The sequence below is a fragment of the Peromyscus californicus genome, unplaced genomic scaffold, assembly GCF_007827085.1.
Source record: "Peromyscus californicus insignis strain IS unplaced genomic scaffold, ASM782708v3 Scaffold_3__1_contigs__length_106647218, whole genome shotgun sequence".
Taxonomy (NCBI): Eukaryota; Metazoa; Chordata; class Mammalia; order Rodentia; family Cricetidae; genus Peromyscus; species Peromyscus californicus.
Window position 1 is genome coordinate 45460632 of NW_026294551.1, and position 27264 is coordinate 45487895.

The 27264-nt window shown below is 44.4% G+C and overlaps 2 protein-coding genes across 5 annotated transcripts in view; one reads left to right on the forward strand and one right to left on the reverse strand.

Annotated features, from left to right (window-relative positions):
- The window catches only part of Taok1 (TAO kinase 1), a 122423-nt gene extending 109042 nt beyond the window's left edge, over positions 1 to 13381 (forward strand). For all 4 annotated transcript variants that reach the window (XM_052755940.1, XM_052755941.1, XM_052755942.1 and 1 more), the window contains one exon: positions 4054 to 13381. In XM_052755940.1, coding sequence (XP_052611900.1) covers positions 4054 to 4515 — 462 coding nt within the window. In that variant the 3' untranslated portion in view covers positions 4516 to 13381. The remainder of the gene's footprint in view (positions 1 to 4053) is intronic.
- A 6566-nt stretch (positions 13382 to 19947) lies between these two features.
- Positions 19948 to 26076, reverse strand: Abhd15 (abhydrolase domain containing 15). Its single transcript, XM_052755951.1, has 2 exons — positions 24826 to 26076; positions 19948 to 22249 (listed from the first exon to the last, which is right to left on the reverse strand). The coding sequence occupies exons 1-2, from the start codon at positions 26058 to 26060 to the stop codon at positions 21724 to 21726; spliced, it is 1761 nt and encodes a 586-aa protein (XP_052611911.1). The 5' UTR covers positions 26061 to 26076; the 3' UTR covers positions 19948 to 21723.
- Positions 26077 to 27264: the final 1188 nt, after the last annotated feature.

Sequence of the window (27264 nt, forward strand, 5' to 3'; positions counted from 1 at the left end):
AGAATTGCACCACCACACACCAGGTTCACAGCTTTTAATTATTTGGACTGAGGGAATGAGCTTCAGGTCTTGCACTTAGAAGACAAGAACTCTACTGATATCAACAGGGATTGAGTTAGTTTAAGTATTCAATAATGAACTTTTTAATTAATGAGTTCTAAACCTCAAAGGAATATAATTAATGGGTAAAGATTATGAGCTGTGAGAAGACTAAGACTTGAGACCTTGGAGGTATGAAGGAGCCGCTGAAACAACTCAGAGATCTGAAGGTGGAGCTGTCTCAAATTCTGAAGTTTACATGTGTCTCTGTGCTAAGCTTTCCAAGTTCGGAGTTGTCCACAAATCCTTCATTCGTGTCCTCACCATCATTAACCAGAAAGAAAACCACAGAAAATTCTACAGGGACAAGTACAGGCCCATGGACCTGTGGCCCAAGAAAGAATGAGCCATGCACCACTGAGCCCGTGAGAAACTGAAGAAAGGAAGTCGTGGCTCTACCCACTGGGCAAGTACTTTATCAGGGCCTGAGGTCCAAAAACAATAACACACACAAAATGAACTGTGCATGGCGGCACATACCTATAATCTACCCTTGGGATGTGGGTGTGGATGCAGGAGGACAGGAGTTCAAGATCATCCTTGCCTACATAGCAGGTTTGAGGCCAACCTGGGCTACGTGAGAGCTTGTCTCAGTACAAACAAAAAGAATATGAAGCTATGTGAAGATCACAGAATTGTGAGAGAAGCAATGCTTTCTCCATTTCCCTTACTTCTTTGTCTGCCTAGCTCTACCTGAGGAGACTACAGAAAGACTGACTGACATAATGAGGAAGAAGAATTGCAGTGATTGCCTGAGAGAGAGAACCAAGAAAATATATATATATATATATATATATATATATATATATATATATATATATATATATATATATAAACTTCACTCTTAAGTCTTTGTCTGAAACTGTGCAGATGGTGGGAAATTACTGAGGAACAGAAGTTAAAACCAGTTCCACAAGCTGAAAAATTACACATCTTTTTTTTTTTTTGGTTTTTTGAGACAGGGTTTCTCTGTGTAGTTTTGTGCCTTTCCTGGAACTCACTTGGTAGCCCAGGCTGGCCTCGAACTCACAGAGATCCGCCTGGCTCTGCCTCCCGAGTGCTGGGATTAAAGGCGTGCGCCACCACCGCCCGGCAACCAAAATTACACATCTTACACATCTAGATTCATCATTACTGTTTGGAGCTTTGGCCGGTGCGGGTGGAGGGGGATGGAGACAAGTCTTATAGTTTAAGTTGGCCTTGAACTCTCCTCAGAGTTGTTTCCACCTTAGCGTTCGGATTACAAGCATGCAGCACCATGTTAGCATGTCTTTACTTTTCTGACTTATTGTCAGATATATTAGAAAATAGACCTAGAATCTTGAAATTAATTTGTCGTTCAAAGTACTAAGGTATATGTATGTCTGTCTGAGAGAGATTGATTTAGTAAAAGGATATTAGCAAAAGATTTTTGAGTTAGAAAGGGAAGGCATTCATTATGAGAAATGGTAGTCATTTATATATGGAATTCAGTGATACGTTCCAAAGTTCTTGAGTAGTAAATTCACAATAGTTGATGTAGTATCAGTCCATTGTGCATTGTTAGTTGGTACTTGCCAATTGGTCGTCTTAAAATTGCCATTGTTTTGAACCATTGGCTTGTAAAGTTTTCTGTTCATGTAGTTCTTGTAATAAAAATAGAATACCTTACTTTGTGTGTGTGTGTGTGTGTGTGTGTGTGTGTATGCTTGTAATTACTGTTAATCAATAAATTAATATTTATTTGTTTATTTACTTCAATCAAGCCTGGTGGCACAGGCTTACAATCTCAACTACTGGGGAGGCCAAGGCAGGATAATTGCAAGTTCAAAGCCATAATGGGCAACTCAGCACGACTCTATTAAACAGATAAAAGCAGAAGCCAGGTTGTGGTAGCATCGGTACACTTGGGAGGTAGAGGCAGGCAGACCACTGTCAGTCTCTTAGCCTGGTCTACAGAGTGAGTTCCAGGACAGCCAGAGCTGCACAGAGAAACCCTGTCTTGGGGTGGGGAGGGGGAGTTAAATAAGTAAATAAAAGTAGGGCGGGTAAGATGGCTGAACAGGTAGAGGCATTTGCTGCCAAGCCTGACAAGCTGTGTGTGATCCCCAGGACCCACCTCAACTGTCATCCACCTCCTCTGCTATCCCTCTCCTTCCTTCTCTGCCTTCTCTTTTTGGTGCAGAACATTGCACATACTAAACACATGCTCTATGACTGAGCAATACTTCTAACCCTAGTTCTTCAAAATTTATGAAGTCTTATTTCAACTCTTACCTCCAGATGAATAGCCTCCTGGGTGCTGGGATAACAGGTGTACATCGCCAAGCCCAGTCAATTTAAAAAGTAGGAAGAAAACTTTCTGTTGTATGGATGAGTTGACAATCAGAATCTACTGATTAATATTATTACTCAAAAGATGGGGCTGGAGAATGGCTTAGTGGTTGAGAGCATTAGTTTGATTCCCAGCACCCTTTTAATAGCTCATATCTACCTGTAACTCCAGTTTCAGAGGATCGGACACCCATTTCTTTTGTCCATGAGTATCAGGCACACACATGGTGCAGACAAAAATACATATATACATAAATAATAATAATTTAAAATGTTTTTGTTTAATCAAAAGAAGGATCAAGCCATGCATGGTGGCACGTATCTGTAATTCTAGCACTTGGCAGGCTGAGGCAGGAGGATTCAAAGTTCAGCATAGCTTGAGGTACATAAAGCAATGGACTATTTGAACAGACACACATTTTATGTGATATAAAATGTAGTATCTAGGTGGTAATTTTTTCTAGCATGCGGGAGATCCGGGGTTCAATCAACAGTACTGACTTCATCCATCCCCAACCCAATTTTGTTTTGTTTTGTTTTGTTTTCTTTGAATAAAGCTGATAAGATGGTACACCATACTATGATTCAGCATGGTAACCATATCATGCTGAATCCAGTTCTTGTGCAGTTTGATTTAAGACATGGATATACTGTTCTCCGGCACAGAGAGTTCTGACTGATGCAAGAAGATAATGAGTTTTGGCCAGTTTATATAAATAAATGACCAATTAATCAGTCAATCCTTATTTAACCTAAATATAAACATCCCTCTGGATCTACCAGTTTATAGCAAATACCAAGTAGAGCACAGGAGAAAATACTAAATGATGGCATCAAGATGTAATTGGTCAGCTGGGCGGTGGTGGCGCACACCTTTAATCCTAGCACACGGGAGGCAAAGGCAAGCAGATCTCTGTGAGTTCGAGGCCAGCCTGGTCTAGTCTACAGAGCGAGTTCCAGGACAGGCTCCAAAGCTACACAGAGAAACCCTGTCTCAAAAAAACCAAAAAAAAAAAAAAAAAAAAAAAAAAAAAAGATATAATTGGTCAAATCCAGAATTTAGACATTTTTATAGGACAAGTGAGCCAGTTTACAAGTGACAGGTGAGGGGAATGGACAGGCTGTTATAGACTTTAAAAAAAAAATTAAAAGACAAATAACAAAATGAATGGTTTTTGTTTGGGCCTCAATCCAAATAAAAAAATTATCAACAAGACTTTTGAGATAATAAGAGGAATTTATATACACACTGAAAATTGGTTATCAATTTATTAGATATCATAACGAAATGGTTATTTTGATAACTATAATTAACATGAGGTCAAAAAGTACAATCTGACTGGGTACTCCAGAGGGAGGGTCAGGTAGATTGTGAGTTCAAGGCCAGCTAAGACTACACAGTGAGACCCTGTCTCAAATCCTATTTGTACTTAAGAATAGAATGTTTTTCAAAAACTGTAAACACTTTCTCTATAACAAAAAAAGTAGTGGCACACACCTGTAATCCCAGTGTATCTTTTAAAACAATTTTCAGTATAATTCATAAAAAAGCTGTTAATTGTTTTGAGTAGTTATTGCTGCTTTAGCTTATAGATCTGAAACATAAATTGATATTTTTACTCCCTTTTCCTACCCTGACAGATTGAAGAAGAGATGTTGGCTTTGCAGAATGAACGCACAGAACGAATACGTAGCCTGCTTGAACGTCAAGCCAGAGAAATTGAAGCTTTTGACTCTGAAAGCATGAGACTAGGTTTCAGTAACATGGTCCTTTCTAATCTCTCCCCTGAGGCATTCAGCCACAGCTACCCAGGAGCTTCTAGTTGGTCTCACAATCCTACTGGGGGTCCCGGACCTCACTGGGGTCATCCCATGGGTGGCACACCACAAGCTTGGGGCCATCCAATGCAAGGTGGACCCCAGCCTTGGGGTCATCCCTCAGGGCCAATGCAAGGGGTCCCTCGAGGTAGCAGTATGGGAGTCCGCAATAGCCCCCAGGCTCTGAGGCGGACAGCTTCTGGGGGACGGACAGAACAGGGCATGAGCAGAAGCACGAGTGTCACTTCACAAATATCCAATGGGTCACACATGTCTTACACATAATAATTGAAAGTGGCAATTCCGCTGGAGCTGTCTGCCAAAAGAAACTGCCTACAGAAATCATCACCGCAGCCTCCTCACTTGGGTACTACCGTGTGGAAGCTGAGTGCATATGGTATACTTTATTCGTTTTTGTAAAGCGTTATGTTTTGTGTTTACTAATTGGGTTGTCATAGTATTTGGCTGCCGGGTTTTTGTGGTTGGCTTTTGTTTCTTTGTTTTTAACTTTTGGAAAATTTTAAAAGTGGGAATAGATAAATATTTCATGTGTGTGGCAAAAAGAAATTGGCTTAATAGAAGGGGTTTTATCTGAACAATGTCAAAATAAAATGAAGCAAACTGGCCTGAATCATCACTTTAGGATGTCCATAGCCTAAGAAGTTTATTGGAAGATCTAAAGCCTTCCTCCCTATTCCACATCCTGTGAGCCACTGAGGGCAGGTAGCATCCATGCTGAAACACACCTCCACTCCTTACGAGTGTGTTTCCTTTCTTTATAAAATGGGTCTGACTTCCCAACCTCATTTGGACTAAAAAACAGAAAACCATGAACATTAAAAGATTGTGTTCACCTTTTCAGGTGGTAAAACATCATGTAGTTCTTTGCTAAGTGCTTCAGAAGTTTGTCGCTGGTTTTGTAGGTTGTATCATATAAGATGGAGTTGCTTAAGGAGATCATAAGCTGTGTGGGGATTGCACTAACAAGCCTGTGAACTATCAGAGAGAAAAACCAGAAGGTCAGGGGACCATGAAAGTTCCTGTGATAGATATGTTCAGCATAGAGTGAGGAGATAAAGCCTCTCTATTCTGACATTTTGTCTCTTGTACAGTGAGATCTCATGCTACCCAAACTCTAAGACCCCAGACAGTACTTTTGCTTTGTTTGTACAAAACAAAGACACTTAGCCAACACAGAGCAGATGCCAGAGGTATTTGAATGATGCCATATTTGTGAACTGCCATCTATTCAAATATTCATCACACTACACAGACATAATTTTATTACCCCCTTTTTGGTGTATGGGATTTCCTGTTTACAAGTAGCAATAGTCAATTATTTATTTAGTTGCCACCAGGAGTGACTGAGCCAATGACTACCAGCTGCTGACTAATCCTCACACTGTGGATGCCGCTTCATCTGCAGGTCCTCTGTGTTTAATTGCTGTTTCATTGCTGCAGTACCTTACAAACTCTTAGTTCATTAGGGACCATCTTGGTCCATGTTAATATCACACAGTAGCAAATTCCCTTTCAGAAGTCTCTAGCTTAGTGCTGAAATACTACTGAGAAGAAACTAGTAGTTTGGTGAGTAAAAGAAAACAACAACAAAAATTAAAAGTAAGTTCCATAGTGGTCAGGGACCACTAACTGGGGAGTGTGTTCTGTCTTTTTTCAATGAAGGATCAATCCAGTGGTCTACGTCAGTGCTAGTTTGTGTCCTCTGGTTGCTTGTGGAGATCGTGAGTTGGAGGTAGACAAGGGGCAGTGCCATTTTTAGTGACAGAGCAGAGTTTCTTACAAGTTATTGCCCTGCTCCCCTTTCAGTTGTCTTGAAGAGCTCTTGTTGCTAACTCTGGGTCCTACTTTTCATGGAATTAGAGGGTAAGAACACACTTAATCATACTTAGAACAAACTAGCGACCAAATTGTCATCTACTACTATTGACGTTCTTTCTTTTCTTAACATTTTATGTCTTGTCCAGGTATGTCATTCCAATCTCCATGACTTACCCCCTTAAGGAATTTCTGACTTTGGTTTGAGGGTTTCTGACACTAGTTAAAAGAAAAATTAGATCTGGGTGTAGTAGCACATGCTTATAATTCCAGCACTTAGGAAGTGGGAGTCTGGGGTTCAAGGCTGCCTTCATCTGTCTCACAAAGGGCAGAAAGAAAGATGCTATAATATAGATCCTCGGAAAACCAATAGAAGGTTGACAGTAAAGTTTACACACACTTCTAGGCAAGGTTTAAGCATGTTCTATGTCGGTTTTTAGGTGAACAAATAGCTAATGAAAAGGACTCTTAGTTTTCTGTCTTTTGCATTCAAAACACTATTCAAGAGTTTCAAACAAAGTGAGAGCTCTATATATTTGGAGGAAATAAGGGAAAGCTTTAGATTTAATAGAATGTTCAAAACTATAAAAGAAGACCATCTTTTATAAGATGATCTTATAAAACGATTAAAAACCATTTTTCATACGTCTGGCCCCATCTGCTCCCGGAGGGTTAGAATGGGAAAGCAAGTCAGATGTGAATTAAAAATTTCCTTCAGACTCCAAACTACTACCAGAGATACACTTTATAGTCCAGCTGTGAGATTCACTTGGTCAAATTGAGTTACTGAGTCCATTTTGATCGCAATGCACTCATACTAGTGTGATTGAATACTATGTGTCATGTCCAATAGGAATTTCTGCCTCATCTAATTCTGTGGCACCCAGTTTTCCCATGTAGGTCATGATTATACGATCAATTTAGTTAAAATACGTGTGGTTTGCAAAATGATTAAAATTAATAGGTTTGTGTATTTGTAAGTGCTAACTTCTGAGGAATCATGTACATGGCAGAAATCATCACAGTAAAAACTGGTAGCAGGAAAATTTGAAAGGGTTTGAAATGCCCTGAAGATAAGGCAAGTACTTTCTGGGGGGGGGGGGGGGAGTAGAAATGTAAACATTTGACCAAATTAGCACTCCCCCCTCCCCAGTTAATTCACTTATTATATGTGTGTTGAAGAAAGTGAAAGTGTGGAGAAATGGGTAGTGCACCAGAAGTTATGGATATGTCTAGTATCCAGAACCTAACAGGGAGATCTTTCTTGTTCTACCTTTCTTGGGTCAGCATTTTAAAAATAAAAGCCTCATATCTTGAGATATTTTATTCCTCATTAAATTCACTGCCCTTTGCACATAACTTTTCTTTTAAACTTAGCTCTAACCCTAAATTGTGACATCAGAAAGTGTTTACACTGTGTAAACAATGTTAGCTGAAAGTGTGTTTATATTTTAGAGTTTCTATTCTGCACATTTCCATGACTAGAGATGAGTAGTCCTGATTATAAGGTCACATCCACAGGTGAAACACACTTAGTCTCAAGTCAAGGCCTTGCTGATAAGTGGAGCTTTGTACATTGTCATTATGATTTTTTGACTGCCTGGATATCAAGTAAACAACATTCAGAACACTAAAGAAACTGGCCTGCAGATTCCACCCTGCTACTAACAAGTTTTTGTGTATATCCCTTTTTTCCCCCCCAGATCTTAGGGCAGAATTTAGTAAGTTTGTGCTTCTGTAAATGTCTAGCATTTTAAACATATATAGAATACATTGTTTTGGACACTGGAATAATATGATTTATTTTCACCTATAAAAATGATTTCATTGTACTTGAACACCTTTGCATTTCTCCATTTGTGCCATTTACAAGTGGAAATAAATTGTATTATACCATGATCTACTGGCTTTTTAAAACTTTACATATGCACATTTTTGGTATAGCTATTTTCATTTGTGTATATTTGTGTGTGTGTGTGTGTGTGTGTGTGTGTGTGTGTGTGTGTGTGTGTGTGTGTGTGTGAGAGAGAGAGAGAGAGAGAGAGAGAGAGAGAGAGAGTCTATATGTGTATAGATAGATGGTTATAACTCATTCTATATATGTCTGCCAGGGTTCAGTTTTGAGTTTTGTTGTTGTTTTCTTTTTTATCCTCTGTTAAGGCAAGGATGTGTCTGTTTTTTAAAGAGTGTTCTGGGCTGATATTTATGAGATGATTAGTAGATACAGTCTTTCTTTTTCAGTCCCTTAGCACTTCTATTAGTGAGGAGAGGGTTAAGTAAAATCAAGCCATAAATTACAATGTAGTAAAATGTGATAGGGAAGGAGCCAGTTGGTGTGTTTCTTTGAGGTGGTTTACAATGCAACAGAAGATACACGCAGGAGAAAAGTGAACAGCTGTGCAAAGGACGGACACCCCAGTGCTGATTCTGCAAAGGTGAAAAGTCACCTTTTAGATTCCTAGTGTTGAATCTGGGACCCCTCATTCCCTTTTCCTCTTAATAACAGTAGTTCTGTATTTTACTGAGGATCAAAACTGCCAAGAAAGAAATCACTACTAAAACTTATCTGAGGTTCTCCTAAACTGTCAATTACAGGAGGTGGTCACTGGGAGAGAAGGCGTGAACTGGTTTGAAGGGTTGTCTCCTTAAGTACTCTTCTTACTTGCTAATAGTAAGTTCCTTATGAACCTTCCACCCCTTCTGAGCCACTGCTGTTCAAGCAGAGATTTGGTCCAACACACACCGCTTTCTGAGTTTCTTTTCTTTTGAGACAGGGTCTTGCTGTGTAACCCTTTCTGGTCTGGTAATTGATGTTTACCCGAGGCCGACCTCAAATTCCTAGCACTCCTGTCCCAGGCTCCCAGGTAGTGGGGTTCCAGGCCTGAACCACCATGCTCAGCCACAGCACCCCTTTCTTTTGGAGGTTTATAGTTTTGCATTTGACTCATGTTCAGAATGTGAAGTGTCCTAATGTGTATTAAAGTCAGAAAAATAATATATTTAAGCTGTACTAAGTGTGAATCTTCTATAATGATGAAAATTTCTCACTTCTTACGTAGAGCCTTCTCTAAAGAGCAAAGTCAAAATTTGGGCTGTCATCACTGAGCTGCTTATCAAAATACAGATCAATATTGAAGATAAACACATTGTTTTTGTTTTGTTCCCCTATAACAGAAGTCTTCCTTCCCTGGTTTAGCATTGCCTTTTAAAAGGCGCTCACCCTTAGTTAAGAACTGGAAATTCCCACCCTCGGATTCCTTAAAGGATGAAGAGTGTGCTCTACACTCAGCATACGTGCCTCTTGTATGCAAGGACTACTGATTGAAGTCTGTTTTGCTGTGTCTGGTTATGTTGTCTGCACTTTTATGAAATCACTACAGTACATCTACGTTGGAAATAATTATTAATTTGTAAAGAAATTTTTATTAAACACTGTAGAAAAAGAAAGTGAAGCTGAGAACTCTTCCTTTTGTGCATTTATATTTTCTGCTGAATTCTGATAGCCCACTTTTAAAGTTGTATTGACTTGTTTTTTCCTCTTTGATTATATTCAGATTTCCAAAGTTTTATTCAAATAAGTGCTGGCCTTCAGATCATAAGTATAAGAAATAGGCACCATATCTGCTGTTGCAGGCTTCTAAAACTTGCACTGCCCATCCATGCAAAATAAGTATCTTAAGAAATAGACACAGGAAACACACACTGGGGAGCCGTGTACTATGTCATCATATCTGTTCACTGTTGGCAGCAATCCGAACTGTGTGTGTGTGTGTGTGTGTGTGTGTGTGTGTGTGTGTGTGTGTGTGTGTGTGTGTAAGAGAGAGAGAGAGGAAGAGAGAGGAAGAGAGAGAGAGGGTTATACAAGGGGTTCTTTAACAGAGGAAAAGGTTAATCCTCTCCAGCCGATGCCCACTGGATATATAGTCTTTACACCTATAGGTAGTTGGAAATGTGGAGAGAAGAGAAGGTAGGACTTCTCAATGAATGAAAAAGGGTATCTTGATGCTCAAGAATTCCCCCCACCCCAAGTACGGGTAGTTCAACCTGCACAGTTTCCTTTCACTTGTAGTTTTAACAATTATGAGTGAAAAATCATGTAATTATCTGTAAATATGTAGCTAACAAATTGACCTAGTTTCTGTATTTTTTTGGTTTTGTACTAAAGTTTATAGGTCTGTGCCAGCTAGAGAGGTTGCCGTTGTTGCTAGTTGTGGTTCTAGCACCTAATTCTGAAACCATCCTAGGTGACATTTTTAGAATTAATGGTTAAATGTTGTTAAACAGGGAGAAATGGAGCTTAATCATTGGTCAGGTTTGAAATCATTTGAAACTAAGTAATTTTATTTAATATGATGATTACATGTTGTCAGTCATGAGTGAGGTGTAGGGAGTCTCCCTCCCCCAGTGGCCATGTTTACAGAGTGTTTTGTCTATAAAGTGCAAGTGTGTTGATGTTTATGTAAATTATGCAGGTGATAACTATGGTTTGGGACTGTTTATGGGCTCTTTTAACTGAATTTTAAAATGAAATGAACTATGCTTATTGCTGGCACATTGATCCCATTTCTGGAACATTTTTCCTACTTCCAGAACTCTGTATGTTCCTTGACATTACCCCCACTTAACCTCCCTTCCTCTGATATGCCTTGTAGCTAAGATATTAAAGACTGTTGAACATAGATGAGGGAAATGCATTTCTTAAAAATCCATGAACCCTCAATTGTATGCTTTCAGTATTGTGTTATATGTTTCTATGGCAACTTTGAAGTCAGTGGTTTAGAAATGAGATACCAATGTTAATGAAAAGTATGTACTCTTTGCTTTTGCATGGCTTGGCTTAGTGTCCAAGGTATATTAGAGCCACTTGAAAGCATGAAGACCAGTTATACGGAAACAGGTTTCTCTCAGTGGCACATTTTGCTTTTTCTTAACCCTCAAATACATTGCCTCGGCATGAACATTATTGTTAATATAAATTGCACATGGTCATCAAGCGAATTCTGTCACTTTGAAAGATGCAGCTGCCTGAGTTTGCAGTTTGGTTGGTCTCCATCTCCAATAACAGTGAGGGTACTGGAGCCCTTGCCCTTTCTCGGGGTCATAAACAGCTATCAGTTTATCAAGGCGTTGGCTGCCCTAGGGTATAGCCATGCTGTTGTCTTTTGCTGCCCATTCATTCCACATGTGCTGTTGTCCTTGCACGTCATACTCTCAAAGAAATCATCACCCTTTCTTCCTAACAATTTTATTTTGTCTTTTTGTCCACATTAAATGGGAATTGTGCCTATTTAGATTGCCCCTCAATTTAAATACACATGTAACCCAAGCCAGAGACAAGGTGGAAAAACATTTTTTTCAAGTCCACTTGGCCAGTAATTTACCTAACAAACTGTTTTACCACATAATCTTGACACTTGATAGAAGAGCCTATTAGGAGTCACGGTGGTTTTATAGAGTAAAATCCAAGTGAAGGGGGATGTGTGGGGTTTCCATTAAGAAATAATTTTGTTCTTATTTTACTTTTTGTGATCCTTCTCTGCTAGTTTAGAATAGGTTAATTCTCTTTTTTTTATTTTTTTAGGGAAATTTTTACAAAAACAATGGTCTGATGTAAATAACATTTTAAAGTACAGTGCACATAACTTCCCTAGGCTGTTCCAACCTGACTATTTGTAAATGCTTTAGAGTTTTTAAATTAACACTTGTGTTGCTAAATCCTATTTATGTAAGTCTGAAAAGGTTTTTAACCCATATATAAAACATTTAAATAATACAGGTTATAATGAGCAAGTTAGCTTTGAGAACCCCTCCTTTTAGTATATGAAAAAGCCTAATGCGCACTAAGAGGTTGGAGAGACTATGAGAAATATGTATAGTGTATATTTTAAACAGCTTTGCTTGTATTGTGAAGATTTAAGAACAAACTTGAGATTTTTAAAGTTAACTATTAACACAGTTTTAACATAAGTTATCCCACTGGGTTTAAAAGCATCTTGAATGTATAACCCTTCTATAACCCAGGTTGGTTTCTGCTTTTACCGAATCATCCAAACGTTATTTATATTTTTAGTTTTATGTATTCATTTCTTTTTGTTTTCCTCAAACAGCATGGGGTTTTTTTTTTTTGTTTGTTTGTTTTGTTTTGTTTTTGGTTCATTTGTGGGTTTTTGTTTTTGTTTTTGTTTTTTTTTGCACATGTCGAAATTTTAAAAAAAGAAGGAAATTAATACATGATTTTTCTCTGGATTTTCTTCACTTTAGTCTTTCTACTACTAACCTCTTAAAGGCCATGGCATTCCATTTGCTTATTTGTGCAAATGCCAGGGTTGGTTTTTATTTTTATTTTTGCTATTTACCTAAAAAAAAAAAAAAAAGAAAAAAGAAAGAAAAGACAATGCTTCAGTCAATTGCTTTTTTATTTAAAATTTAAAAAAAAAAGAAAGAAAAAAAAGCTGTAACCTTATCATTTCTGAGTAGACCACTGAGAGAGAAATGCACACCTGTCGGCCCAGGACCAGCTTCGATGGCTAAAGGGAATATTTTCACTAAGTAAGATGTTCTGTACAAAACGTGGTGTATGGTACCCACAATCTATTTCAGTTATTCCCACAAGTCAGGTCCTGATAAGTGAGGGTTATCAGCTAACTGATGTGTTATCATTGAGGTTCGTCAATGAATTTGTACATTTCTAGTTCCCTTTGGTGAAGGGGAAAAGTGATGATTTTGCGAGACCTAGATTTTGGCTTGGTTTCTTGCCTCCTTTTTTGGCAGCCTTCATCTTTTCCTGAAGCCCTTGAGCCTGTAGGGTTTTCATAGTGGACAAAGGACTTACGGTCGTTTAAAACGGAGAGATTTGGGAAGGGCAAGAGATTATCATGTTGAACACACAGTATCCTTTTAATGGTGGATAATTTTGAGTAAACCCAGTCCTTTCAAATTGTAGACTGAACAGATGCCCACAGTGGAGGCTTACCAAGGGTTGCATGAGGAAGAAGCCTCTCTCCCTCACTGTCAGCACCAGCTGGGAAAGGTGACTGCAGGTGTGCATTTTCCTTTTCATAGAAATGGTCCACAGCACTAACTGGTAAGGCTTATTGTACAGTATATTGTCAGTATTCTTCTGGTTCAGCATACCTTATAGTTCGTATATAACCTGTATTAATTGTATAGATTGTGCATTTAAAGCTGTTACCAAGTTGTCAGAATCTTAAGAACGAAAACAGGTCATATGTAATATTTTGTTTGTAAGTATCCTTTGTATCATAGCAAAGGAAATGTTTAAAAGATCAACTGTAATAAAAGTAATTTTAGTACACAGAGTGTCCGCTCTTTTTTTAATTTTAAGATTTATGTCCTTTTATGTGTATGGATACTTGGCCTGCTTATATGTTTGTGCACTGTGTGTGTGTGTGTTCCTGGTGCCTGAAGAAGTCAAAAGAGGGATCAGATCCCTGGAACAGGAGTTAGAGACTTGGTGAGCCACCATGTGAGCACTGGGAATTGAACCTGGGTTCTCTGAAAGAGCAGAAAGTGCTTTTCTCTATGCTACCTTGGCTGGCCTTGAACTCATAGAAATCCACCTGCCTCTGCCTCCCAGGTGCTGGGATTGAAGGCGTGTGCCGCCACCACCCCACCTCCGCCCCCCTTTTTTTTTCCACTGCTTGTTTTTAGTGAATAGAAGGAGTCAGGGTTGCTAAGGGTTCTATTAGCTGTATGTGGGGCCTACACACACAGTGACGAAGATTTTTACAGATGGATGTATACGTCTCCCTTTGGAGTCCTACTCCCAACAGCTCCAAAGAGAAATTTCTGTGGGCTTTTGTGGAGGGTAGGAGTGGGGTGTTTGCATGTATGTTTGAGCACCACATCTGTATCTGGTGCCTCAGAGGCCAGAGGAGGGCATCAGTTTCCCTGGAACTAGAGTTACAGATGGTTGTGGGTGCTGGGAATCAAACCCAGATCCTCTGGAAGAGCAACCAGTGTTCTTAACCACTGAGCCATCTCTCCAACCCCATAATTTCTGCTTTTGTTACCATCCTTTACAAAGTCTAAGATGGACATGTCCCACTACTATTTCAGACAGGAACTTGTCAAGGAAAAGCAATTTATTTATGACATAATTAAAGCTGGCTGGGTTGGGATTGTAACAGTTGGAGATAGTTGGTCTGGCAATGCTGAAACCTTACATCCAAATCCCAGACAAAAGAATTCAAAAGAAAATGTGGGGCATGGTGGCACACGCCTTTAATCCGAGCACTCAGGAGACAGGTGGATCTTTGAGTTCGAGGCCAGCTGGTCTACAGAGTGAATTCAGGACAGTTAGGACTACACAGAAACCCTGTCTCTAAAAACCCAAAAAAGAAAATGTGGGGGATGGGCAGCGCTTGGAGTTCAGTCCATCAAGAGGATCTGACTTCAGTCTCCAGAAGAGGGGAAGAGAAACTGGAACGCCTTTGCTACTCAGTGGGGCTGCCTTCCATTCTGGAGGGTGTACTTTCCACTTCGTTCTCTGAATCTGCTGAAAATAAGCCTTGATTACTTGTTCAAAAAACAAAAATAAACAAAACAAAACCAGGCTAAATCCCATTGCTAGGGAGGTTGTGGAGACAGACAGATCCCTGGGGCTCACTGGCCAGCCTGGTTTACTGGACAAGGTCCAGGTCAGTAAAAGATCCTGTCTCAAAAAAGGGGGATGGGTATGGGGACTGAGGATATGTATTAGCTCACAGTAGAGTTCCTGCGCCGTGTGTACAAGGCCTTGAGCTCTAGTCTAAGCAGCCCATAAACCAGGTGGGGTAGTGAGTGACTCCAGCACTAGGAAAGAGGCAGCAGGCAAGAAGTTCAAGGTTATCCTCAACTACATAGTTTGAGGCTAGCCTGGGGTATATGAAACCCTGTCTCTAAAACAAAACAAAACCACCTGAGGTCCTCTGGCCACCAAACATTCACACATACAAAAGAACACTGGTTTGGCTTCAAATCTTAGCCCCATCACTGATTGTGAGATCTTCAAAGTTCCACCTCTGGGGGCTCAGCACATGGCTCAATGGTAAAGTGCTTGCTGCTCAAGCATGAAGACCTGAGTTTGAATCCCCAGGACCCACAGGAAAGCTGGGCTCAGTGGTGTCTTGCATCTGTAACCCCAGCAGTTAGTGAGGGGGTAATGAAAGCAGGAGGATCCTTGAAGCTTATTGGCCAGACAGCCTAGCCAATCAGTGAGTTCCAGGTTCAGTGAAAGAACGTGAGGATGCCCAGTGGAGACCTCTGGCCTCCCCATGGACAGGCTGGCACATACACCCACACACATGCATACGTCGTGCACACAAAATAATAAAAGCCACATCTCAGAGCTCAGTCTGGTGGAAATGAGTTTCAGCTAATGTGCATTGTGCAGTCTCTTAATGGTGTTTTCAGTGTGTCTGATGGGAAAGTAGGAACAGCTTCATTAGAGGGTTTGGGTTCTGGCTGAGGAATTCGAGTTGGAGAATGGCCTCCACAAGCTTTCACTGTCTCCCTTGATCCCAGCAGACCTTACATACTAAAGCTCATCATGATTGCAGTCTTCTCCTATGAGGCAACTAATAAAATACCTCTTAGAGTCACTGAATGAATTTCTGAGGGAGTGCGCAGTTGAAACAGTTTTGCTATTGTCGCAGGGTAGCCTCAAACTCGAAATGCTTCCTGTCTCAGCTTCCTGGATACTGAGATTACAGGTGTGTAAAAAGCCACCTTGGCTTTCCCGGGATCATTTGAGTCTGTAGCTCCAGGTCATTATGTAACTCACACACATTCATTACTCACTGGAACCTGCCTAAGAAGCTACCATTGATGACCAAGGAATTTTAAACCTGCTGAGAAATTATTAGCTCGTTAAACAGCTGCTTCTGCTTAGTGTTAGAATGACCGGTGCGTGCAGGAGGCTCTGTGAACCCTTCGGCAGGTAAGCTGAGCTCAGTACACGGCAGACTTGGAAAGACAGGCAACACAAATTTGTTCCTAGAGACTAAGAACACGGCTGCGCATAGTAGTGCATGCCTTTTTTTTTAAGTATATTTTATTTTTATGTGCATTTGTGTTTTTGCCATGGGTGTCGGAGTCCCCTGAAACTGGAGTTACAGACAGATGTGAGCTGCCATGTGGGTGCTGGGAATTGAACCAGGGTCCTTTGGAAGAGTAATCAGTGCTCTTAACCCATGGGGCTCCAGCCCCATGGTGCATGCATGCCTTTAATCCCAGCATGTGGGAGGCAAAGGCAAGCTAGTTCCTGGTCTACAGAGTGAGTTCCAGGACAGTCAGGACTACACAGAGAAACCTTGTCTTGAAACACACACACACACACACACACACACACACACACACACACACACACACACACGAAAAAAAGAAAAGGAGAAAAAGAGATTTTCATTGGCAGGAGAGGTGGCTTAGTGGTCAACAGCATGTACTACTCTTGCAAAGGTCCCAGGTTCCATTCCCAGCACCCACATCAGGTGTCTTACAACCACCTGCTCCAGGTGTCCACTACCTCTCACCTCAGGCACCTGCACACAGGCCACAGACCCACCCCAAACATACATGTATAAATATAATCAAGAATAATAAAAGTAATCTTAAAAAGAGACCTTCATTTGAAATGAGTCCATTCTCAGGTCTTAGTACTTGTACCGTCACACATGCCAAAGTCTAGCTTGAATATCTCACTGAAAACATGGAGCTTGCTAGTCTGGGGGCATTCACTGCATTTCTGGGTACATAGAGTCCTTGGGTCTATCTTCTCAAACCTTCTAAAAGCAAACCATGATAACTAGTAAAATGTTCCGATGTCATCCTCTGTGGCTTGACTATGGCCTTGCACAATCTCCTTGTCAACATGTAAAAGTAGCCGAGTGGCTCATGTGTCTGCTTGCTCATGGCTCAGTGAGGATACCTTGGTGACTCTGAGGGTGTCTGACAAAGGGCCCTGTGGTTCGGGTGGGAGGTGAGCATAGAGGAGTCTGTGATGCAGGCGGTTTTGAGGTTATACATGAAGCCAAGACAGCAGTTCCTGTTAAGGCCTCTTTTTAAGCAGCGTTTGGGTCTTAGGAAGGATGTCTTTACACAAAACGGATGTCTTCTCAAAAGAGAATTCTGGTGTTCTGTTTTTCATCCTGTTGTCTCTAGGCACTATAAACTAAGTCTTTATGAGAATTGTTACAGCTTAGTACTGTGTGTGTACATGTGTGCAGGTGCACATGAAGCAAATAGTCAATGTTAAATGTTTTCCTCCATTGTTCTCTTATTTTTTTTAATAATTTACTGTTAAAAGTGATCATTAATAGGTATTTTGCCTGCACATATGTCTGTGTGAGGGTGTTGGATCCCCTGAAGCTGGAGTTACAGACGGTTGTGAGCTGCCATGTGGGTGCTGGGAATTGAACTTGGATCCTCTGGAAGAGCAGCCAGTGTTCTTAATCACTGAGCCATCTTCCCAGTCCCTTAGCATGGTCTTGATATCAACAGTAAGAACTTAGCATAGGCCTTCAGAGGCAACTATCTACTTCCTCTACTTTGATTCTCTGGGAGAAACAGAGGACTCCATACCCATTTTTTTCTCATATTATTTACTTACTTATTTTTGGTTTTTGAGACATAGCCCTGGCTTGTTATGTAGCTGAGGCTGACCTTGAACTTCCGATCTTCCTGTCTCTAACTCCCAAATGCTGGGATTACAGGCAAAAGCCACCACACTCTGCTCGGTCTCTGCTCCCGGGGTACTGCCTCCCTGAAGCCATTGCTTCCCAGGCTCATCCTCCTTTCCCCTTTGAAGGTGCTCGTGAAAAACCAAGAGACCAAAAGGCTGCCCGTGAGGAGGTCTGCTGCGGGGAGCATGATAGGGACCCACAAGGAGACTCACTGGTATTTCTTGGGGTTTGCTTTGTTGTTGCTTCCTTAAACTCAGAGCTTGTGTTTTGTTCAAAGAACCACAATTTCTCCAAATCATGTGCCTGGTTCTCCTCCAGCTCTTCCACAGGATTAGCCATTTACCCAAACTCACCCAATCTGGATGAAGGGCAGGGTCTCCCAAACCCTTCCTGCTTCAACAGAAATCACTCTGGTAAAGATGATCCTTTGCCCTAGTGTGTGTGTGTGTGTGTTTTGTTGTTGTTGTTGTTGTTGTTGTTTGTTTTTCTGTTTTGTTGTTTTGAGGTAGGGTCTCAAGTAGCCCATGCTGACCTCAAGCTCCTTCAAGGGTGACCTTGAACTTCTGAAGCCCCTGCTTCCCCCCCCTGGGATTACAAATGTGAACACGGGTTCATGCAATGCTGAAGACTGAGGCCAGGGCCTTGTGCATGCTGGGTCAGCACTCTGCCAACCCAGCCACATCTCCAGCCTTCAGCACTGGCCTTTGAATAGGAATGGAGAGATTTTTCTTTTTTCAAATTATGTGAGCTAGACTTGGTGCTAGACAAAGGTGCTACACGCCTTTAATCCCAGCACTCGGGAGGCAGAAGCAGGCGGATCTCTGTGAGTTCGAGGCCAGCCTGGGCTACAGAGTGTATTGCAGGCCCGCCAATGATATATTGTGAGATGCCGTCTCAAAAAATAATAATAACAACAACAACAACAACAATAATAAATCATGGCTCCCTGAGAATACCCTGTATTAGGAGCATGAAGAGGAAATGTTTTAGGGTTAAATCAGTGGGGCTTAGGGCCCAAAGAAGCTGAACAAGAGTTTTCTGCCATTCCTCTGGGAGCTCCAAGACCTACATCAGGGTAGAGGGTGGAGCTCCGTGGTCAAGCGCTGCCTGGGGTGTGCAAGGCTCTGGGTAAGCACCAGCTCCACAAAAGAGAAGAAAAAGTTACTGCAAGTCACACGCCCCTCCCTGGCAAGCTTGCCCATTTAAAAAAAAAATAAAATAAAATCCACCAGCCACTCTTTCTCACAAGTGTTCTCTTGGAGAACTGGGATCCTGTGGTAGCTGGCCTAAAAAAAATTGCCCAGATTTTTGCCATTAGGGACCCTTAAAGTAAGCCTTAGTATGGTGATATTTTATTTGTATTAAAATGTTATTTGTATGTTAATAAATAAAGTTGCCCGGGGGTCAGAGCTATTAGCAAGCCATAGGAAAGCAGGGCAGTGGTGGCGTACGCTTGTAATTCCAGCACTTGGTAGGCAGAGCTGGGTAAGTCTCTGTGTGTTCAGGGATACAGCCATTATTTTAATCTTTAATCTTGATACCAATCATGGAAAACCTGGAGGCCTATACAGACAGGCCGTGAGGAGGCGGTCATGTGGTTGGGTTTACAACCAATGAGAAGGCAGGACAGGAACTCTATATAAAGACTTTAACACAGGGGTAGCTCTGGTTCGGATAGGTAGGACCACCGCAGGAGGAAGGGTAAGGTTTTAGCTCTTAGCTCTGACCTCTTGGCTTTCTTCTTTGCATTGGTTCTGTGTTTCTTATTTAATAAGAAGGTTGGATACATCTACACCTTAGGGTTGAACTCCAACCATCTTAGCATTATTTCTGAGGAGGGCAGATGGGAGAGCAGGACCGTAATGAACTGAAAGCCCTACGGTCCTGGATGTGGTGGCAGGGGTGGGTGGCCATGGGCCAGCAGCCCGCCCTTCACCAGGCCTTCCACCATGACTGTGGTTCGCCAGCAACAGAAAACTTCCTCTTCAGAGCTCAGTTCCTTTTTATTTCTTTTGCTCAGAAATGATGACAGAATGCCAGAGAGGGATGTGGGGGAGAGGCTAGGAGTGGAGACGATGGGGAAAAAAGACCTCTCACAATAAGATATGTGCCGTAGAAAACTAAATGCTGTCTGCAGTACATCTTGGAGTGAGTTCAGCGTTTCTTATTTAATCTAAAAGAACAAGAGCAGACGACTGGGTGGGATGGTGCGTACCTTTAATTTCAGTGCTCTGGTGGATGTCCGAATCCGAGACCAGCCTGGTCTATATAGTGAGTTCCAGGTCAGGCAGAAAACAACAAAACAAACAAACAAAAAACAAGATCGGCAGAACAAGCTGATCCAAACCTGGGATCACAACCCCAGGATGTCCCAGGATGCCTTTTGCTGTGAAATACTCTTTGCTGATTTAAAACGAAAACTGGTGGCTTCTTTTCCATTGATAAAACTAAAACTAACTTCTGGGCTGGATTTATGTAGCTCAGCGGTAGAGTGTTTGCCTAGCAAGTGAGGTCTAAGCACCACAAATAAATTAAAAATATATAATTTCAGGGTAGATTTTTGAATCTTAACAACACGTGTTCGTGGATCCAGATGTACAACTGTCAAAATCAAAATAACTTTTAAAGGCTTAACAGAATCCAAGATATGTAAGTCAATCTGTGTGCTACACCTTATTTCACACTGGTCTTCAGCATTATTCCTCATGAAGCCAAATGCCCACTTAGTGGCTGAGTGGTGGGATCCAGAAAGCAGCTCTTCTGCCTTTTGAATAATTGAGCAGACAAAGCTGGTAATGTGAAACACTCATAAATAGCTAGATTGTATTCATCAAGCTCTTGGGATTTTTCTCTCCTCTGCTCCCAGATCGATCTCCTGGCTCTGGAAAGGCAGAGGCTAGTACCAGGAGAACAGGGATCAGAAATCCTGTTTGAGGGTTATTCTTGCTACTGACTGTGAGAAAGCCTACATCTCAAGAGGAACACATCCGGCTTGCTGCTCTCTGGAGGAGTTTCCTGAGTCAGAACACATCTGGCCTACCTGGCTATCACAACCATGGTCTAACAGAACCCTCAGACCCCAGGCAACAGCACTCCTATTTCTAAACTACTCTTGGCAGATGGCTCAGACCAGGCTGGAGGGCATAGCCTAGAGCCCAGCTCGGCTCTGGAGCTCCCAGCCACCATGAGAGGCAGGAACAGATTCACGGTCTACCCTTGCCAACTCTTAGCAAGCTGGCCTCAGCCCAGGATGTCCTGCCTCTGCTGCCTTCTCAGACTGGGGAGAGCCAGGCAGCTCCGACAGCTTGCCTCCCCAGCTGCCGATGCAGAAGTCAGAACAGAACCACAACCGCAGAGCACATGAGCGAGTAGGACTGAGACACAAACATCCTGTCCTTTCTGTACCAAGTGGCTCCAGCTCGAGACTCAGAGTCACCAAACTGATTATTTATGTGGGACAGAACCACCCATTAACTTGCATAAGCTCATCTTCCCTGGAGTCACAGCAAGGACAGCTAGGATTTTTTTTTCCAGTCCCCTTAGCCTGTGCTGTTACTTGGCTTGTGACTTTGATAACAAGAGACAGTGACCATGGGCTGAGCAGGGTGAGCAAGAATGTGTCTCTCAAAGCCGGCGCAGTTCTCAAGGTAGTGTGCTCACTCCAGTTTTAAGAGAGAAGGGAGCTGGGGTGGTGGTGGCACATGCCTTTAATCCCAGCACTTGGGAGGCAGGCAGAGCCAGGCGGATCTCTGTGAGTTCGAGGCCGGCCTGGTCTACAGAGCAAGATCCAGGACAGGCTCCAAAACCTGCACAGAGAGAAACCCTGTCTCGAAAAAATGAAGAAAAAAAAAAAAAAGAAAAAGAAAAAGAAAGAGAGAAGGGAGCAGAGCTCCCTGGCCCAGTCCTCAGTCTTCCAGTAGCTGGGACACCTTGTTGAGTTCTTTCTTGAAGGTTCAGGGGCTTCCCCAGGCCAGCCTCATCTGGTGTAAGAACGCTTCCAGCTGAAGATCTCCTCCAGATTGGAAGAGGGGGAGACCTCTCGTTTCTGCAGGCCTCCCCAACGACGCCGGCCCCCTAAAAATGAAGTCCTGCGCTTGCTCAGCCCTTTCATCCTCTCTTCCATTCGGAAGAATTCAGTCAGGGCCTTGAAGGACTCCAAGATGACCTCGTGGCTCCATGCTGGCAAGGGCTCAGGGCGCAGGAAGCCACAGTGGCCTCCATGGCTACTGAGCAGCAGGAAGAAGTAAGGGTTGCTTTGGAAGAGTTCAGCCTGCAGAGTGTGGTCCGGGGGTCCGCACACCGGGTCGTCAGCACTGCAGATACACAGCACAGGTACAGCAGCCTCATCCACGTCCCGGAGTGGGTCATTCAGGTCCCAGTAAGTATCCCAGCTGATGGGGAAACTCTTGGTGTGGCAGAACAGGGTCTCTTCAAACTCTCGCAGGGAGCTACTCCGGAACAGCTTGCTGGTGTCTACGGTGTCCTCCAGGGCAGAGGCATACCTGGCCACAGAAGGTGAGTGGGAGAGCGGAGAGAGAAAAGGCAGAGCATCACATGACAGGCAAAGTTACTGTGGAGGCAGTCTCCAGGCCAGAGTCTGGCCACAGAGCCTTTTGAACTACAGAAAAGAAGAACAGGACTGGTGGTACAGGTCCCTAATCCCAGCACTCGGGAGGCAGAGCCAGGCGGATCTCTGTGAGTTCGAGGCCAGCCTGGGCTACCAAGTGAGTTCCAGGAAAGGCGCAAAGCTACACAGAGAAACCCTGTCTTGAGAAAACCAAAAAAAAAAAAAAAAAAAAAAAAAAAAAAGAGGCAGAGGCAGGTGGATCGGATCTCTGTGAGTTCCAAGTAATGACAATGAGCTCCCCCCTCTCTGTACAAATACACACAAGCAAACAACACTCCCTCTTTGAAAGACTTATTTAGTGTATGAATGTTTTGCCTGTGTGTACATATGTGTACCATGTGCCCATGCAAAGGTGTTGGCTCCCCTGGAACTGGTTGTGAGCTATCGTGTGGGTGCCGGGAGTTGAATCCGGGTCCTCTGTAATAAGAGCAATGATGCTTAACCACTGAGCCATCTCTCCAGCCACCCAAAACCCTTAGATATCTTGGCCATTACTTAAAACCAGAAGATCTTCAAATAAAATGCAGATGTTTGATTCTCCACAGGGGTGATCATTCCTTCTCTGTCACACCTGCCACCAGAGGTAGCATTTGACTTCACAGCTGTTGACCTACAGGGATAACTCTCCTGCAATTTCAACTTTGGACCTTTTCCAAGGAACTCATGACCTGTGTCCTCTGAAGCCCATCTTGAAGAGAACTCACTGTTTCGGACCATCCAAACCAGAGGTGGTGATACCTCTCCCAGAGTCAATCACTGTTTTATTCCATTCTCTGCCTTTGTGGGTTTTTTTCTTCTTTCTTTCTTTCTTTCTTTCTTTTTCTTTCTTTCTTTCTTTCTTTCTTTCTTTCTTTCTTTCTTTCTTTCTTTCTTCAAGACAAGGTTTCTCTGGGTAGCCTTGGCTGTCCTGAAACTTGCTTTTTAGACCAGGCTGACCTTGAACTCACAGAAATCCACCTGCCTCTGCCTCTTGAGAGTTGGGGTTAAAGGCATGTGCCACTATTGCCTGGCACCTTTGTGTTTTTATGTTGATGTGTGTGTGTGTGCCTGGTCAGGCGTACTGGGGCAAGGGATCCTAGCAAGTGCTTGCAGGCAGAGAAAACAGCTGGGCTTATAATTGGTCTACTAGGTGGCTTCCCAAATGGGGACCTCAAACTCCTGCGTGGGGAAGAGGAACCTCTAGCTGTTTCAGCTCCCTGGAGAGGGCCTAGAAGGGTCACAAGGAAGCCAGGGCGGGCAGCCCAGCCCAATCCTTTAGACAGATTAATCTAGTCTCAGCCAGTTGAATTTCGATCAGTGCCCGAGTTTTCAACTTGCGACTTCCATGGGAAGGGTGTCCTCTTCATCTCCCTTACCCAGCTTCTGGCTGGTCTTACCCAGCTTCTGGCTGGTGCCTATGGGAAACACCGATGGTGGTCATTTTGGAGTGGAAACTCTGGCAATTAAGCTAGATGAGAGTACCTTGTACCAAGCCTCTGCGTTGCCATGGTAGCACCTCTCACTTTTCATTCAGTCTCAGGGTTTGACCTTTTCAAAATAGGAGATAAAAAAAAAAATTGCCACGCCTGGCTTTACCTGATGCCAGTCAGATTCTCGTGTTTTCATTTAATAATCACAACACCCGCTGAGGGGTTAGTATTAACTTCATTTAACAGAAGGAGACGTGAGTCTAGCCAACTTTCTGTAAATTCAGGATTTAAACCCAGCCAGGCCTGACCCCATGTCCTGGGTTTTTCTATTTATTGCCAGCATGCCTCTTACCTCATTTTACCCTCTCTTAGGAAAGACTGGAAATGTCATTCAAGTTTTCTGTGGAACAGTTCTTGGCCCGGTGTTAAAATTGGTCCTACTTTTGGAGATTTTAAGTTTAGTGTTTTGTTCTGTTTTCTTCTTCTTCTCTCTCTCTTATTATTATTATCATCGTTACTATTATTTTTTTGTAGCTGTGCGTTGCCGGATGCCTGTAATCTCAGCATTTAGGAGTCGGAGGCAAAAGGATCTGGAGTTCAGTGGGACCCTCAGCTATACAGCTTGAGTTATATGGGACCTTATCTCAAAAAGAACAAACAACTAAGTGTTGCGTGCTCACCTAGAAATATGTAAAACATCTGTCAGTTTGAAGAATTTTAATAAATCAAATGCTGCCACATTTCTCATTCCTGCCACCTTCTGGCTCAGAGTCTGAAAGTAAACATTCTGGACAGATAATCGGCTGCAATTGCTTCCAGAGCTCTGTTTGCTGACGTATCTGGCTATGGACTAAGCGGTAAATGTCAGGTGCAGGCCTCCGCTGACCACCGGTTGCCAGGACACCTGAGACTGAGATGAACTGATGGGGCCCTGGCAGGAGGCCTGGCTGTGGTAGTCTGGTACCGACCGCAGCCACGATGCTATCTGTGGCTCGGAAACCCATACCAGGTAGAGCTGTAGACCTCTATTCCCGGTACCCACCTGCTGAGAGCGATTTTCTGGTGCAGCAGGAACCCACGCTCATAGGGCCAAGGCAAGCCAGCCTCGAACCACTCGCGACAGCGGAGCACAGGCGAGATGCAGGCGGCGCCGGTCACATAGCTGGAGGAGCCGCACCCCCCCAAGTAGGACAGCAGCAGCGCGGACCCCGAGCCCTCGCTCACCGCAAACAGGGGTGCCGCCGGGTGTCGGAAGCGAATGTAAGTCACCGCCTCCTTGAGGTCGGACGGGTCCCCGAAAGGCTGTAGTCGGGGGCTGACCAGTGGGCAGCCGTGGTGGCCGCGGCGGTGGAAGATGACGGGATAGTAGCCGCGCTCCAGGGCGAGCAGGCAGAGCCCCAGCACATTGCGGGTGAGGCGTCCCCACGCATTGGGGATTACCAGCAGCACGGGCGGGAGGCCTCCAGTATTAGTGACCCGGCGGCCCCTGGCACAAGGTCCTATGACCCAGTCCAGGGCCACCAGCCCATCATCTGCCAGCTGCAGGTACTCACGTGCTAGCTCAGGGCCGGGCCCGACGGGCAGGATGAAGTGACAGAAGGTCTGCAGGTGGGGCCCAGACAGCCAGGAGCTCGGGGCGGGTTCCAGCGCCGCCGAGCGTCGCAGGGCGCGCAGCAGGCACTGGGCCAGCGCCGAGGGCTTGCAAACGAGGCTGCAGCCCCCGGGGAGCGGTTCGCGCCGGTCGCTGAACTGAACCGTGGGGCCTTTGCTCACCACCTCCTGCTCCTCATGGTCCCGGACCGAGGTCCGCGCTCCGACGGCGCGCTTCCAGGGGCGCAGGAGGAGCAGGGCGAGCGCCACCACCACCAGCAGCGCGAGGACGGCTGCCCATGGAGGCATGGCCTGGCAGCACAGTCTCCGGCGGGCGGCACTGGGCGGCGGGGAGCCGAGCTGTCCCCTCGCCCGGCTCCCGGCTCTGCCCGCGGCTCCGCCCGGAGGCCCGCGGCTGCCCAGCGCCCTCCCAAGCGGGAGGGCGCGCGCGCTCCGGATTGGTCGCGGCCCGGCGGAGACAGCCAGTTCGGGTCGAGCTCCCCTCGCCCGCCCCCCACTCCCGCCCCCAGCCCTTTGTACAGCGATTGCGACAAGCTGGAGCAGAGGGTGAAAGAGATCCCGGTCACAAAGGGGGAGCGGGGACGTGCGGGAGCACCAGAAGAGAGGGGGATGAGGAGAGTCAGCCAAGGATCGGGGAGACTGAGGCTTGGAGGCCTGAGTGAGCATGAGGTGCCTGCTCCTACTCCTGCCCCCTATGAAGTCTGGCTGCCAGGGGAGATCCTCCGTCGCTGCGTCCTCGGGATCCGCTATTGATGGTTAGCAAAAAGCAAGAAAGGAGTGAAGGCGTTGACCCCTCGCTGGCGTCGCTATTCCCACGCGCTACTGCATCTGCAGCCAGAGCCACACAACGCCCTAGCCAGGACCCGCAACTCCGCGACTACGCGACGGGGTTGTGGGGGGTGGGTGTCTGCACCTGGCCAGAGGCCGACCGCAGCGTTTGACACTGACACGGATTCCAGGGAGAAGGCTGTCGCTTCTCTAGAGGGCATGCAGGCGCTGGCACATTGACACTTCTGGCTTCTCCAGTTCCCCCTCCTCCCCCCAAAGAGACTCTCCAGGAGCTTGGCGTCACCACTGCTCACCAGGAAGGGTTGCCGGAGAAGAAACAGCCTCAAGTTTGGCAGAATAAGTTGAGGGAGAGGATTAGGGGATGCCTAGCCCCGCGATGGGGCTATAGCAGAGGTACATAGTGGTTCTTTTGGTCAGATCAACATCTGGTCTTTCTTGCCGGGGTGGGTGAGCAAGGACCCCTTTGTAAATCAGGGTCCGTGGGAGATGCCTGAAATAACAGTTTTTGCTATATTTCTAACTTAATTTTTTAAATTACATTTAGGTGTGTGTGTGTAGGTCAGAGGACAACCTGCGGGAATCGAGTCTTTCCTTCCACCACGTGGGTCCAGAGACTGAACTCCGGTTGTCAGGCTGGCAGCAAGCCCTCTCGCGCACCGAGCCATCTCGCAGGCCTCTGTTTCAAACTTTTGGACTGGGCGTCTCAATCCTTACCCCGGTTCTTTATCTCCATTGCAACACTCTGTTGCAGGGAGTTCCAGCTGAGCACTGTAGCTCCTGAACTCACCCGAACCAGTGTCTCTTAGGTCACCCTTGGGCGAAGAACGAGAGCGGGAACCGGTGGGGGGAAAGTAGGGAACAAAGCAGCCACCGGAGGAGATCTGGCCTCCCGGGGCTTCTGGGCCTGAGCGAAGAGGGGGCCTAAGAGCCCCCCGACCTCCGTGAGAGCTCAGTGCTCAGGACTTATTAGCGAGGGCAGGACTGGGGCAGCGTGACGGCGAAGCGCTGGAACCGGGATCCTCTCTCTGGGGCAGCTAGGATTTCGTAAGTCTGGCCCTTAGGGCACACCGAATGCCTAGCG

Bases quoted from the DNA above. Each gene is read 5' to 3' on its own strand.
- Abhd15 (XM_052755951.1), bottom strand. From the start codon at position 26,060: ATGCTCACTCAGGCCTCCAAGCCTCAGTCTCCCCGATCCTTGGCTGAC. The intron at 22,250-24,825 runs GTGGGTACCGGG...TTCTGTGGCCAG, and splicing joins CAGAAAATCGCTCTCAGCAG to GTATGCCTCTGCCCTGGAGG.